Here is a 16,867-nt window from a genome sequence, read left to right as displayed (position 1 = left end):
GTTGTTTGTTGTTTTTGCAGGGGTTTTTCCTTAAGTCTGTACACTTGGAGAAATCAACTGGTTGTTTAGTCTTCCATAAAGATAAGAGATTTATTCTTTTTCTGGTTAAGGATAAATGGGATCCAAACTGCCTGTTTAACTGTTAATTGTACATATAAGGTTCTCACATTATTGAAAGGAACAGATTTTTCTTCAGATAGCCAGACAGTGTTGCCTTCCTTTGAGCCTCTGTTTACTTTCTCACCTCTGTTGATTTATTCAGCTTGTAACCTAGAAACCAGCTAAGGAGGAAGGAAGTCAGAGATGTGTATTTCTGGGCAGTAACTGGAGTAGTTTCCTCTTCCCCTAGCCTGATTTGCAGCCAGAAAAAGCCTTTTATCCCACCCCCACCTCCCAACCAAAAATATAAAAGGAAAAGAAAAAAATTACAGAACTGTTCACTTACCTTCCTTAATCCAACAGGGAAGGCATAAGCCATAAGAATGATTAAAGGATGAAAATGCTGTTCTTTTCAAATTAGTGCTTTTACTGTGTGAAAAGTTGACTCCAGAGTTAAGAGGGGGATATAATGTAAAACCTGGCAACTTATGCTTGATATCAGTTTCTCCATATCATTGCTTCACTATTTTTGTGTTAGAAATTTATTATCAGAGTACCAGACCAAACATACATTAATGTATTTGTAAAAATATTAAGTCCAGTTTAAATATTAAAAAGGCATTTGTTGGTATCAGCTAGTACCTCTGCATCTTTGTACATTAAGAATTTACTCTGTAGTACTTCTTTATAGCAGTGGAGAAACCTTTTTATTTTATTCTCTTATTTACAATAAATTGTAGAAATGTATTATAATATGTACTTAAAATTTGATAGTTTATAATTTGATTTTTTGTTGTTGTTGTTTTGGACTCCAAAAAAGGCTGCCAAGTTTTCTTGCTGTTTTTTTTTTTTGTTGTTGTTTTGGTTTGGTTTTTGTTTGTTTGTTTGGTTTGGCTTGGGTTTTTTGGGGGGGTTGGGGGGGCAGTTTACTGGGGATTGAATCCAGGGGCACTTTACCACAGAGCTACATCCCTTTTAATTTTTTATTTTGATGCAGAGTTTCCTTAAATTGCTCAGGGCTTTGCTAAATTGCTGAGGCTGACCTCAAATTTGTAATCCTCCTTTTTCAGCCTCCTGAGTCATTGGGATTACAGGTGTGTGCCACCATACCCAGATCTTGGCAACTTTTATATGACATAGTGAGTTCTCATTTTTATATGTTTTTATTTTGTGTATTAAATGATTCTGAATGAGTTTTTAGGATGGTTTGAGTGATCTAATCATTACTTGATAGCAATATTAACAATGCTTTGTTCTACTGGGCATGGTGGTACACTCCTTTAATCCCCTAATGTCTGAGAGGCAGGGAGATGGTGAACTCAAAACCAGCTACAGCAACTTAAGGAGAGCCCTAAGCAACTACATGAGTCCCTGTCTCTAAATAAAATATATAAAGGGACTGGGGATGTGGCTCAGTGGTTAAGCACCCTGCGTTCAATCCCTGGTACCAAAACAAAACTTTGCTCTGGTTACATTTTAGCACCATTTATGTTCTATAAAATAAAACAAAATTTTACATTTTAGCAACACAAGTGCAGGTCCATATATACTAAACTGAAAATACCTTGTTTTCGATGCTTAACCTGATATTTTCTGTGACAAGATAGTAATACATGGAATATATAAAAATAGGTTCTATATGTACTATACAAAAGTTGGCACATTTTTAAATTAATAAAGACTACATATATATGTAAAAATAGGTGAACTATTTTTACACTGGAATTGTATTTTCAGAGTTTCAGTGACATAGATATATATGCATGCATTTCCTTTGTTTCTCCATATAATCTTACAATAAAACTGAAAACATTTCAGTTAATCTTTTTTATTATTATTATTTTGTTGAAGTTGGACACAATACCTTTATTTATTTTTATTTATTTTTATGTGGTGCTGAGGATGGAACCCAGGGCCTTGCATGTGCTAGGCAAGCACTACCACTGAGCTACAACCCCCAGCCCTCAGTTAAATCTTAACACTGAAACATAACTGACTGAATGGCCAACTTTGTTTTGCTAACTCAGAACTGGCGAATTTCACTGAATGCTGTAATGCCTTAAAATTTAATTACACTAACAAATTAGTATCTATCATCTGATGTTTAGCATACAGATGTAAATTCTTAGTTTCTACCTCTGGTACTTGATTTGTTGAATAGCTAGAGTTAGCCTCATATCATCATGTAAACCTTTGACACAAAGTGAGAAACAAGTATTACAGTATCCCTGTCCAGTAGAAAGAAAAAGTGAATCCCATGTATAATTTAATTTTTTTATCATTTACTTTGAAAATTGAAAAGTACAGGTTTTTATTTAGCCTAAATATTTCAAAATGTGATCAATATGAAATTATTCATGAAATACATTAATGCTTTTTTCAAATAAGTATGTATTTTATACATACAGCACACATCTGAATTCAGACTAATCACTTTAGGTGCTTGGTAGCCTCATGGTTAGTTATTACCACATTCATTGGATGTTAAGAGAATATATTAAATACATTCGGAAAATATATCTTGATTTTCAAACTATAGGTCTTTATGTGTGAACTATCTAGATTAAATTGTTTATATAAATAATGAAAATATTTTATCAGTATTTTTTAAATCTGCTGGTTTGTTTTCCTTTTAATTAAATTGTCTCCTAGATTGTTTGTCATTTACATTTAAATTGTTACATCAAAATGTTTTCAGTTGAGTTTTTTGTTTTCTTATAGCTTTAAAGCAAAATAATTTTTAAAAAGTGTTGCTTCAGAACTCACCAAAAACAATTTTTCAGATTTAAAGTCATGCTTTTTTTTGCCAACCTGAGAGATTTATATTTTATATTGTTTTTTTTTTTCTGCACTTTTCTCACCTTGGTAAATCTGGAAAGCAAAAACTTTGTATTTGAATTTGCTTTATTAAAGGAGACAGTAAACTTGAGCTCTCAGTCTCGCCACTAGTCTGTCTTTGTCTGTTGTTAAAATTATGAGCCAGTCTCTATGGCCGCAGCCAAATGAGTAATCACCAGTAATGTGACTCGTGCTGGAAGTGACTCCATCAGCACCTGTGACGGGGGATTAGTTACAGTTTACAGAGCACCGCCTCTTCCCTTCTCTCAGTGCGCCCTAAGCCAAGTACTCGTTCTCGTTTGAGTGTCTGCACTGTTGGAAGCTACTGCAGTGTGTTTCCACGCAGGCAGAGTACAGTGGGAAAGGTTTTCTGTAGCTAATGGATGGCTGTTCTCTTTATTTGGAGAATCTTACTGGTTATGTAAGCGACCTCGGGAGAAATTATCCTGACCCAGATCGGCGGATGCAGTAGTGCTTCAGCTGCAGGATTTCTTAGTCGTTAACACCACAGTGCTGATGACAAAGAGCGAGTTGTAATCCTCATCACTGGCAGAGCTGAGCCCGAAGCAGACAGAAAATCGTCATTTGCTCGTCGGAGACTTGTTAGGTTACAGCTCCTGCTTCGTTCTTGCTCTTGGCTTTTCTTCCTATACAATGACGCCGCTGCAAGTGAACTCAGAAATGCTTGGCTTGAGAGCCATTTGCCTGTGATTTTTTGAAGACTGAAGAAGTATTTACGATAGATTTAAAAAAAAAAAATACCACTCAAGAACAAAATGAAATGGCAGCTATACTTGACCTTTACAGTCTTGGGTTGGATTTCTGAGATTTAAAAATACTTTAAAATTCTCAAGAACAAAGTACGGTTTGTATTTTTTCTGCTTCCTCTTTCTTTTGTCTTAATTTACATTTGGTTTTGCTTCTCAGCTTTAGGATTAAGGTCACTGCCTTTTATAGTTCTAGCCTCAGTGTTCTTAGTTTTTAAGATTTTTTTTTAACTGTTTGTTTAGAGATAGGTTACTGTGTTCCTAGTAATTTAGTAACAATGAAAAAGATTGAAACTGAGGAGTTCAATTGTTTAAAATGCTGTGGCAGGAGTGTTTTTAAATTAGACTAAAATTTTAAGAGAAGTAGGTTTTTTGGGGGGGTGTTGTTTGTCTTTTGGGTTTTTGGGGGGGGCGTGATGTGTTCCCTTCCCCACCCCCAAACTTGTTTTCTAACATTGGTGTTTTTCAATAGACCTGCTTGGGTGGGAATTTGGACTTTGTTCTTTCAAGTCACTCCAGCCCTTTTTTTTTTTTTTTTTTTTTGGTAAGCTAAACCTTGACTTATAAATGTTGCCTAGATGTTGTTTTCTGCTTCAGTATTTATCTTTGTTGAGATTCATATCAGTATTTTTGTAGCTAATAAGCCTGATTTTTTTTAACTTGGAAAAGGAATTGTTAAATGTTAATCGGAGATAGTTAGAAATGCAGACTCAGACATAAGCTCCAAGCTCCCATGAATTTCCTGTTAAATGTTAAATGGTGAGCCTTAACACGGTTTGAGCAGCTGAGTTGTATCTGAGAGCTGTAGCTGATTTATTTTAAAAATGTTTTTTCGGGGAGTGCTCATCTGTTCACTTCTTCCTCATGTGAATGGAATGTGGTGCAGCATGGAGCCCCAAACAGGATACAGTTGTTCTAAGCATTCTTCCTATAGTGTGGTAGGCCCTACTGGAAATGTAGGCTCTTATCTCTATTTCTTTTGCCGTCAGACTATTTTTAAAAGTATGGTCAACACTGACAACTGACCTTTAAAGAACTCAATCCTCTAATGAAATTGAAAAAAAGTGTTTTGTTTGAACTAAATATTCATGTTTTAGTAATTTTCACTTGAGTTTTCAAAGACTTTTAGCATTTGAATAAGTCTTTTGTGATTAGGGCCTCATTCTACTCTGGAGTTTCATCTGATGGTGGTAGCTCATTGCTTCCCCTTAGGCTGTGGAAGTTCCTCTTAGAATTGTATCTTTAGAGTCTTGAATTAGTTATGCATGAGTTCTATTTTCTTTACATTCCAGTGCATCTAGACCTTGAAATATTTACTACAGATTAATTATCAAAAACTGTAGGACCCATTTGCTTTTATTTAAGTGTGTGCGTTTTTATTTTCATGCCAATAATGTGTCTGAAATGTTAAATTTGGGTACAAAAGTCAACAATGGTTACATACATTGTTTGTCAATTTAAGAAAGCAGTTTTTAAAAACTACATGGTTTCATATGTTATTTGTGTTTGGTTTTCCATAAAATAGAATCAGTCACACAAACTTATTCACTTAATACATATTGAAATATTTCTTCAACAATTACTATAAATTTATTGATACTTGATAAGAACATAACTTGTAGTTTAAATATAATTCCATTTTAACATTTACAGCTCATGGTCTTTTTATTTCCTATTTTATACTTTGGACTGCCGTTTGTAGATTATAAGTTTTCATGTATCAGAAATAGGTCATTGAGTTTAGCGTACATTCGGTCATTGTAAATTAGTATTTTTACCCTTCTGGTAACAAAATTTTAACAGTGGCTTTCAATTAAATACCTTAAAACTTGGGAAATTATTTTAACCTAGAATCTAAACCTTCTTCCTAATTAACTGAGAGCAATTTACATTTGGTTTCTTGAAATTTACCACTAAAATTCTAACCTACCTTCAAAAGGAAAGCTCCTACAGGTTCTCTTCACAATGTTTTTCATATTATATGACTCTGATAGGAAATGCAAACCACCTGTAATATTTGCGTTAGAGGCACTCAAGACTGAGAAGTTTACTTCTTTGACAAATCCTTCTTAATTGAGTCCTTAGCCCCTTATTAATACTGTTTGTGGACCATTTTTTGTTAACCTTTATGGGTTGACCTGACATGATACCTTTCGAAAAGAAAAAGAACATTTGATAGTGTTTAAAGATTAAAAGTCCTATTGAGAAAGTGCCAGTGTTTTCTACTTTATTAAAAGCTAAACTGACTAGTATAAGATGAAAAACCATTTTTTATAGTAGAGATTATAGTATCTCTTCATTATTTCGTTATCAGTCGATCACAGTGGTATGGACATATTTTTAAGTCTAATGAAAGTAAGTACTCGATTTCTTTTAAAACTTTATCACTTAATAAGTGAAAAAAAAGTGAATGGATTTATAAAAATGATAATTTCTGGAATTTAGTCCTGGCAAATGGAAAATATTAGATGACAACAGTAGCCGGTGATAGCTAAATAATGTGGGCATTTTCATTTTGAAAATATAATTTCTCCCCCAAATAAAATATTTCTCATAAATGTGTAGAACTTAAAAGGTTAGCCTAGGACTTTGGAAGAGAGGATGTTGCTGTGAATACGTTTTATAATCATAAATACTGAAAGTAAGTGGGTATGTAAGAGGTTTGGGCTCCCCCCTCATACCCCCTCCCCCTTGGTGGTGGTGGGGAGCTGTCTGTGGATGGAACCTTGGGCCTTGGTCATGGTAATAAGCACATGTTCTATCATGGGGCTGTACCGGCAGCCCTGAACATTGTTTCCATGTTATTTCAATTAAGAGAAGATATTATGTTTATTGTGTAGGTAGTGTGAAAAGAAGGCATGTTTAAAATACTTGTTTATTTTCACGTGTTTTTAGCAACAAAACAATTGCAATCACACTGAAAATCATTTTAGGAATTTCTTAAATAGAAATTTACTCCTTAAGAGCCATTCCAAACTAAAAGTCTTGAAGTTTTTTCCTAGAGTATGTGTACTACTTGTGATTAACAAGATGTTGTATTTCTTTTAAGACAGGAGATAATAGGCAAACACAATGGCTTCAGAACTCCTGGGGATTTTTACTGTCCATGTTAGAAGCTTTTTGTTTAAATGGTCATAGAAATTGCCTTGTAGTAAGAAGCATTTCTTGGGTAATATTAGAGGTAATTTAGAAGCCGAGTTGGTTGATTCTGTTTTCCAACTTTGATTCTTTTATAGTGAAGCTGCTGTGTTTTTAAATGATGGAATTTTATTTTTGAGTTTTTGGAAGAGTATCTTGATGTCAATTTGGTTTTATTCAACCTTTACTATTATGAAAGTGAATGTGATCATAATTAAAAATACATAATATTAATATTTCCTTCCTCCTCTGCATCTCTCCCATCCTCATACCAAGATATGAATGCATTCCATTATATAAAAGACAAGCCTTTGAAAGAATCACTTGACCTTTGGAATAACTTTTTTTTTAAAGTATTGAAAATAGGAAGAAATACTGCTTCCTATCTCAATGCTATTTTCAATGAAATAACTGGATTTTTATTTGTGCCTGGGGCAAGGGCAGGGGTGGAGAGTACAAGGGGTGGGATTAAAAGAACAGATGCTTCCTGGTCCTTTAAAATTTCAATGTGAATGAGCTAGAAAAATACAAAATCAAAATTATTACTGTCTTATAAAGAATAATAGTTATGTATAGTTTTAAAAAGAAGGGTAAATTAGCTCCTACTCTTTGAAAAAGCAATTTCTTTTTTAATATTAAAAATTTTCACACACCCATACTGGATTCTTTTTAAAAGTAAAAAATGAGCTTAATATGTAATTTTTTCATGTTCCATATAGTTATGCTTCATTCCTTTTTAAAAAAAAACACAATTTCTTAATGTATGGATAAAAGCATTACTTTAGGTTACACCATGTGCTGGTGCCACTAATATATTGTGTGGTTATCATACCACATTTTGAGAATACAGCTTAGAAAATAGCCATTAGAAACTTTTTGTTTTGATTTTTCTCTTGACAGACTTTCAAACCCCTGGTTGAAAAAAGTATACCCAGTTCAATAACCGCAGTAGAATTCCTTATAGATAAACAACTGGATTTTTTAACAGAAGATAGTGCCTTTCAGCTGTACCAGGTAAGAAATTTTAGATTTATTTTAAAAGTTAACTGCTGATTTAACTTGATTCGTGTTTAGATATCGACTAAGTTTCAACTAACATCTTAGATGTACATGGTGCTCAAGGCATTCAATAAATTTTTATTTTAGCATAAATGATTTATTCTGGCAAGAAATATATACTGAGATCCTACTATGAACCATACAGCCTTCTGTCTGTAGCTAGGAATGAAGAAATGAACAAGAAAAACTTTTACTTTCTAAATAATGATAGAAAGTAACTGGTCTGATATTAGTATAAATTATGTTTGTCTCCAACTTTAAAGGTTAAGAATGAAGTTTATTAATGTAATTTAGTGGTGTTAAGTGTTTACTGTGTGCATACATATCAGATAACATAAGAACAGTTCGTTTTTAAGGGGAAGTTTTCCTTTAGATTGTCATTAATTGAGTAATTTAATAGCTTAATTATAATACATTGAGTTGGAAAATATTTTCTAGTAAACTATTAGATTTATTTATTTGTTTATGTAGCAGCACTACAGATAAAACCCAGAGTCCTTGCATGCTAAGCTAATGCTCTACCACTGAGCTACAGCTGCAGCCCTAAATTTAACCTAAATGTTTTTTAAAATTTCTAGTACAGTTTTTGTTAATGTTTTAAGTTAGCAGTAAAAAAACAGAATTTTCTTTGTACATTTGGACTTTAAATATTTATTTTGTAGGTTTCCTTTTACTTATGCTTAAAGCAGCACAGCAATTGCATTGGTTAGGGAAGTAGTTTTAACTTTTTTTTTACTCTAAGGAGTGGAAAGTTAATTCTCCAATTTCATTTCATACTAGTTAACCATTTTTCAAAAAATAAAATATAGAGCCATTGTTTCCATGGAAAGAATAAGGCCTTGAGTTAATGAGCAGTGATTTGTTGTGCTGGAGTTATACTTAGGGAATTAAACTAGGTTATTAGGTTTACCAACGTGAGATGATGGTTCTTTGTGGTGTTATTTTCTTAATTTGAAGGCTACATAGCTATGCTTTTGTATTTTCATGATATTTTTCTTTGAATGGCCTTGTTTTTTGAACTTAGCTTTTTTTTAACTTATAACTGTTATAGCTAAAAAATCATAGCCAACTCCCAATTTTACAGTGGAGTTATGGGAGCTTTTCCCTTGGGTTTTATTTTGTTTTTATGAATGCCATTTAGTGTATTATAGGCATTACTATCATTTGTTTTATTTCTGAATGTCAAAGTGAAATCAAAGGAACCTTCCAACTCAATTTTTTAATTCTGTGCTTGCATTATTATCACTGTGGAAGGAAGTTTCATCTTGGATTTGATTTAGAGAAGTGAAATAATTATGTAGAAATTACTTTTAAAAATAAACTCTTGCCAGGTGGCCTAAAACTGTACAACATGTTTATTAAAATTATAATGATTAAAAGAATGTGCTAACCCAGCATTTTTTCCCCTAACATTTCAAAACTTGAAGATGGTGATAAATTTTTTTTTTTTAAATAATAAAGGCCAAAGAGGTAAAGTCTTAAGTAGTTTGGTGAATTGTAAGAGTAGTTACGTGAATTATAATAAGAGTGTATGATTGTCTTTCTTCAGAAGTTATTTAGACTTCAGTTCTAATAGAATCTGCAAATCAGCCTCTGACATGGAAGGATATGTATCTTCCCAGAGTGAAGTGCTTCAGTTGACTTCTTTTACCTCTTTGATGCTGAGGATAGAACTCAGGGGTTCTTTATGCTCTGCAAGTGCTTTACTAGTGATCTGTACCCTCGCTTGACATTTTAATCATTTGTGCTTCCCAAAAAAGGTGAATTCAGAAAGAAATAACCTTAGTAGCACTTGGGTTTTAGAATTTTTTATAAAAGTTGGTAGTAACTAATGGTTTACAAGAGAGTTTTGCTAAAAACATTTTCATCTTTGTATCTGGGTGTTGTTTTTTGTTTGTTTTGTTTTGTTTTTAATCATGTTAAAGTACCAAAGCATTTTCTCCATTTATAAAAGATATAGATACCTGTTTTAGCATTATGAATGAATATTTGCAATGGATGCCAAAAATGGCTCAGTATAATTTTTCAGATTTATTTATTTACTCATTCATTTATTCTAGAAGGAACAAGTTTTAAGAGTTCATGTAGTTGAATAGGCTTTGTTCCAGAATTCCTTTCCTCTAACCAGTTGTCCAAGCAATACATTAAACCTTGGTGTCTTAAATATGGCAGCTTTCATTGGCATAGATTTTGTAAATATTTCCTTGACCTATCTCAATCTGAAAGGGTTACCCTGTATAAATCAAAGGGAGTTTGGGAACACTAGAAGCTTTCTAACTATTACCCCAGTTTTTCTCACTTTTTAAATTTCATGATGCAGTTTCTTTCTGGTCTGGGTTCTGATTATCCTTTATAAACTTCTTAAGTAGGAGGGGAGAAATCTTTTCTTTAGAAATGGCTTTTGTGTAAGACTTTAAAAAGTGATAAGTATGTAATATGTTCCATAGTGTAATGGTTAGCATTCTGGATCAAGAGTGATAAGTACTTATGTTTTGTTTAAAAATTTCCCAGAAAAAATACTTTGCTTTGAATCTAATTAAACATTTTTACAGTGATAATTCCCATCTACCACCTTTTTACTTGAGAACTCAGCATTTTATTCTGTTTCAGTATGTTTCCTTTATATCCCCTCTTTAAATTCAAAATGATGATCTGTACATTTAGTGTATGTGTGTAAGGAAATGGTCAGAAAATAGGTGACTCAGGATTAATAAGACAAGTCCTTTCACTCTTAAATAATTGGTTTGAATCCTACCCCTTTCTGTCTGAATGACTTTAGTGCAATGAATATTAGGTTGCATGTATTCAATTATTTGATCTGGTTAGATTTTTAGTTGACATGGGGTGCAGTCATTAGAGATCATAATTTTCAGTATTATGGAAAGAAAATTTACTAAAAAAGTTGAACCAACATCTTACAAACAGTATGATGAATGCATATTAATTAGGTCACTGAAGCAACAACCATGGTGTTTGTTTTGTTTTGTTGAGTTTTTTTGCCGCTGCTGTTGCTCTTTGGTGGTACTTGGGATCTAGCCCAGGGTTTTAATGCTTGCTAGGTGAGTGCTTTACCACTTAACTACATTCTCAGCCCACAGTGTGGTATTGTGTGTTTCCCTTCCCTGTGCACACAAATAGTTTCTACTTCCTCCTTTTAATTTTCCTGATCATGCCTAGTTGCAGTTAACTTTCTTTGAAGCAGAGGGGGAAGGGAAAAACAGAGGAAGTAGGAGGGAACCCTACAGATTCTACTGGTATTGTTCCCCCTCCCCCACCACCCAGCTGGCTGGGAAGAAGGAAAACAAATTTTTGCTTCTTAAAGATGCTTTTTTAATAACTTTTTTTTGTTATAGTAGTGTTGTTGCTTTACTTTGGAATATGATTACAGAGGTCCAAAAAACCTTATTAAATTGGATTGTGCTTTTGATAAAATTAAATTTAGAAGATTGATAAAGAAATAGAACATTCAACTTTCAACATGATTTTGAAATCAGCTTGTCCTGAATTTGGCTACTGGCCATGCACACGCCTGCATTTTTCAGGTTGGTTGCTTCATAGAGGATATAGAAGAGATTCTCACCTGAAGTTGTATATGACTCATATCAATTAATCTGGTTTGGTCTGGTTTGTTAATCTAGTATTTTCTAGGGATCACATTCCTCTTTCCTTTTAAATGTAATAAAGCAATAATATAAAAGACACTAGTTAAAGCCATAAGAGACTTTTGGAGGATATCCAAAATTATACCCCATTTTTATCACTATATAGTTTTAAAAGTTATTGTAGTACTGAAGGATTTTCCCTGGAATAATGTTGCACCATCCTAAAACTGAAGGAATTGTCTTACGTGAAGCCCTGAGTCATAATGAACTAAGTTAAATAAGTTAGAGATATACCATAATTTCTATTATTGTGGAGTACCACTATACTGAATACCAGATACCATACCATATGTTGCTGGTTGAAGGAAGAGGAAATGGGTAGAACAAGCCTCTGAGTATTTCCTTAGCTCTTGAATTAAAGGTGGCTTAAACTTGAACTGAGAAGAGTCCTAATTATGCTTAATCTTTATAGCTATAATTTCTGTAGTTTTTTTGTTTTTCCAGGGCCCTGCCACATGCTAAACAAACATCTACCACTGAGCTATGCCATCAGCCTAGTTTGGGGTCAGTTTTAATACATAATTTCGTTGTTGATCATATTTATTTATTGCCTGTAATTTCAGAATATCCTTAAAGTAATTTTTGCTAAGTACATTTGCTTTACTAAAAATAGCTCAAACATTTGCCAAAGTTCAGTTTATCAATAGTTTGGGGACAGGAGTATAACAGAGGTATGTGTATTTTTTCTCTTAATTTACATTAACGCCCTATGGAGTTTCAAATTGTTTTAAAAGTGAGATAAGATAATGCAAGTGAGGTGAAATTTAGCCCCCAGTTAGCCAAGGTGAAAAGTAAACTGGTTATTTGTTTTTAACTAGCTACAATATAAATATTTAAATAGCAGCTATGCTTAAATATTTGACATAAATATGGTCCACTGATATTTTGCTTAAAAGCTTTCTATTCTATAGGGTATTATAATGATATTATAAATAATTTACAGGAGGAAGTAAGTAGAACCTCATGTTGTTATTGCTTTAGAGAGTTGGGAAAAAAATCCACTTGCTTTTTCAAGCTTTACCTTCATTCCAATTTATGGTACAAATAGGTGTTTTTACACTGTAATACATTCCTGTGTGTAAATGGGGATTTGACCTGAGACACTCGCAATTTGTTAATATATATTTCTATCTTATAATTAATCTTAAATTCGTGCACTTCATGGTGTCATGTTACTACTATTCCACCATTAATTTTACCAGTACTATTTTTTTTCAAAGATTTTTTTTTAAGCTGTGATGACTGAACTTGGTAGTGAAAGGTGTATTCTGTAGGAATGTATAAGAATCTCTGGTAGTTCATTTCATATTAGCATGTAGAAACTTATCTACTCCTCCATCAAAGAGGGTACCTGTGGTATAGTTGAGGAAGGTGGGTATAGCATAAAGGTCAGTGCTGAGGTTGAATAGATTATTGCCTTACCCCCCTGAGTCTTTGAATTGAAATTTTATGCTTAGACTGTATTTGACTTACCCTTAAAATTTTGAAATGTCTAGTTTTAGAAATTTAAGATAAACTTCATTCATTTAACAATTATTTAACTGTTGAAGTTTCCCTATTCATTACACCCTGCTAGTTGCTTTATCATTTTTAAAGCAAAGTAATTTTTTTGTGTGTTTGAGATAGCATCTCCACTACATTGCCTAGGCTAGCCTCAACCTCTTGGACATAAGTGTATCTTTCTGCCTCAGCCTTCTCCGTAGCTGGGATTACAAGCACACACTAACCATTATGGCTAATAGTCTTGATTTATTTTCAAGGAGTTCATAATCTGTGGCAAGAATTTATACATTTATTTATTTATCTTTAAATTTTCCTTGAAGTGGATGTAAGGAGCCCAAAATGCATAGTGATGACTTCAAAGGCAAAATGTCAGTAGTGATCAAAGTCTCATGAAGAAGGTAAAACTTGAATGATGGAAGTGAAGAGGAATAATGCAGAAATTGGCAGGAGGGACAGCATAATCAATGATAAGGAAGTATATTTAGAGAATCATAGACTTTTAGAGTAGTAGATATCTTACTAGATACAGATCATAAGGAAAAGGTATGGGATCAAACCAAGGGGCACTTTGTCACTGATCTACATATCTCTGAGTCCCCAAGTTTTTGTATTTTGAGAGGTTTTTTTGCTTGTTTGTTTGTTTGTGTTAACTTCCCTTTTCCCTCTTCAGGTGTTCAGTGAGTTGCTAAGGCTGGTCTCAAATTTGCTCTCTTTTGCCTCCGACTCCCGAGTTGCTGGGATTGCAGGAATATGCCACATGCCTGACAAGAATATGCATTTTGATGTAATTTCTGGCAAACATGGTTTCAAAGCCTAGTTTTGCCATTTGTTAGCTATGTGACATTGAGAGAGGCTAAATTATTTTGTAAGTGTTTTTCTCAGCTGAAACAGTACGATCTACTTCAGTGTTGTTAGCAAAATTAAATGAAATGATATATCAAAGAGTTATGATCTAGATAATGCTTAGTAGGTTATTTTCCCTTTTTTAATTGATGATGTATTAAACCTTTTTATTGACTATTTGTAATTCATTTCTCTTCTTCACATTCATATATTCATTGGACATATATGTTGGCCCCTGTCTGCCTGTCAATCTTTCGTCAATCTTATTTGTCTTCTCTGCAACTGGTGCTAGATAAACCTTTTCAGCTGACATTACAATCTATTGTCAATGTATAATAGAACTTACTTTTTGTAGTATTTTTCTTCCCCTCCCATAATGCTTTTTTATCCCGCACCAGGGATGTTTAAACACTGAGCCACATCTCCATCCCTTTTTATTTATTTTTTAAATTAATTTTTTAGTTGTAGATGGACACAATATCTTTATTTAATTATTTTTATGTTGTGCTGAGATTTGAACCCAGTGCCTCACACAAGGATGATCTACCACTGAGCTACAACCCCAGTCCTATCCCTTTTTATTTTTTATTTTGAGACGGGGTCTCACTAAATTGTGTAGAGACTCCCTAAGTTTCTGAGGCTGGTCTTCAACTTGAGATCCTCCTGCCTTGGTCTTCCAACTCATGGGGATTACAAGGCATATTCCACCCTGCCCCAGCCAATGACGACTTCTTAAACTATTATTTTAAATAAATGGTATTAGAAAAGATGACTATGAAATATCTTTCTTCCACAGGGAAAATCAAGCTTCTTTTGCTGCTATTTATTTTTTATCTCAAAAAAAAAAAAGTATTAGTTGTGTCAAAATGCAATCTACTGTTAACTAATTAGAACAAATTTTAAAAAGAGTATTAGTGATAAGGTACAGAAAGGTTTGTCATTGTTTGGCTTTTGAGAGAGGCTTTATAGAGGTATTATGATGAGATGGAGGTCCTCTAAGCATGGAATGAATTAGTTTTTTTTTTTTTTTTTAAATATTTATTTTTTAGTTCTCGGCGGACACAACATCTTTGTTTTGTATGTGGTACTGGGGATCGAACCCGGGCCACACGCATGCCAGGCGAGCTCGCTACCGCTTGAGCCACATCCCCAGCCCCAATGAATTAGTTTTGATTAAATGACCTTTAACATTTCTCCCATTACACTCTTAATTCCGTGAACTTGTTTAAGGTGGAAAAACATCCATTTTCGACCAATATTAACCTATCAAGTTAAGTCCGAATTATTTTAGTCTCTGAGAAAGAAACATTTCACCCTAAAACTAGATTTATTTGAAATGTGAGAACTTCTGAGGTAGGCTGAGCCAGATAAAAATCAAAAGTTGTAGCCAGGCTGGTGCATGGCTTGGGAGGCCAAGGAAGGAGGATTGTGAGTTCAGCCCCAGCCTCAGCAATTTATTGAGGCCATAAACAACTCAGCAAGATTTTGTCTCCAAATAAAATATAAAAAAGGGCTGGGGAGGGCTGGGGATGTGGCTCAAGTGGTAGCGCGCTTGCCTGGCATGCGTGCGGCCCGGGTTCGATCCTCAGCACCACATACCAACAAAGATGTTGTGTCCACCGAGAACTAAAAAATAAAATATCAAAAATTCTCTCTCTCTCTCTCCTCTCTCACTCTCTCTTTTTAAAAAAAAAGGGGGGGGGGGGCTGGGGATATGGCTGTTGTTAAACGCCCCCTGGGTTCAATGCCCAGTACCCACCAAAAAAAAAAGTTCTATAAAATTGGAAAACCAGGATTGTTTGGATTAACAGTTCTTAAGAGCTTTCTATTCTGTTTTTCTGTGTCTGTTTCTGAGTTATATTTTGACAGAAGTTAATCACATTCCCAATTATTACCTGAGTTTTCATGTACATCTTCCTTTTTTGTTTCTCTTTTCATATTAGCGTTTGAATGAATTTAGAGGTGCCTTGTTGAAATAAAATAAGTAAAATGAGAACGGTGGTTTTGTTGCATATATGCTGGGACAAGAATGTAAAAAACACAGGATCATGACCATGACTGTGATCTGACTACTGATAGATTATTGGCTTGGTAGAATTAGTTATCCCTGGGCAGCCATTGCTGGAGAATGGTCCAGATGAGGATAGTGCAGGAAGCAGCTATTGTGTAGTGCTTGGTACTATCCCATTTCTAGTCAGAAGTGACAGCTTGCAATAATAAAGCCAGGCTGAAGCCTGGATAGTAGCATGGACAACAAGAAAAAAGAGAACCAGCATCTAAAAATAGAATCATTAGACTTCCTCATTTAAGTTTTTTTTTGTTTGTTTTTAACTTAAAAGTTGTTACCTCATGTTTTAATATCAGTAATGTTGCTCTGCATTCTTTTAAAATATTTCATCTAATATTAATTTCTACCTGATTTTATATAGCTATATTTTCAAAAATAATTATAAGGCATGCTTACTAAAACCCCATAAGTTGGGTATTTGATTTCCTCCAGTGCATGTCTACTGCCATTAAAAAAAGAGTTCTTCATTTGTAAAAATTTGTTTCGAAACTTGATGTGTTGAAAATGAATCCATGCAGTGCAGAAACACCTTATTTTGACTGAAAATTGGCTTGAGTATGAGCTATTCTGCAATACTGGATTAAAAACATTTAGAAGTCACCACTATAGTTCCCTCTCAATCCCAAATCTGCTATGATCGTATGCTGAAAAATCTGCCAGTCTCATTTTACTTTTTGGTGGCTGCTGTTAAGAATTTAAAGTATGTGAAATCATGCTTGTAGAAATCGGATTCCAGAAATTCTGAGCCATTACTGGTTACTGTTAAGATTTTCTAGTTTCTTTTTGCCAATCAAATAGGATGATAATATTTATTTCTTTTCTCAATTCCAACTCAAACATGACCATATTACTTAAAAATTTCAAAATTAATGTGTAATGTTGATATTTTA

General features: G+C 33.7%; 1 protein-coding gene across 2 annotated transcripts in view; it reads left to right on the top strand.

Annotated features, from left to right (window-relative positions):
• Positions 1-16,867, top strand: part of Jmjd1c (jumonji domain containing 1C) — a 238,628-nt gene that overhangs the window by 148,157 nt on the left and 73,604 nt on the right. For both annotated transcript variants that reach the window (XM_077798230.1, XM_077798229.1), the window contains one exon: positions 7,743-7,856. In XM_077798230.1, coding sequence (XP_077654356.1) covers positions 7,743-7,856 — 114 coding nt within the window. The remainder of the gene's footprint in view (positions 1-7,742; positions 7,857-16,867) is intronic.

The sequence above is a fragment of the Urocitellus parryii genome, chromosome 5, assembly GCF_045843805.1.
Source record: "Urocitellus parryii isolate mUroPar1 chromosome 5, mUroPar1.hap1, whole genome shotgun sequence".
Lineage (NCBI taxonomy): Eukaryota > Metazoa > Chordata > Mammalia > Rodentia > Sciuridae > Urocitellus > Urocitellus parryii.
Note: the sequence above shows the minus strand (reverse complement) of the source record. Positions and strands in the feature narration are given on the sequence as shown.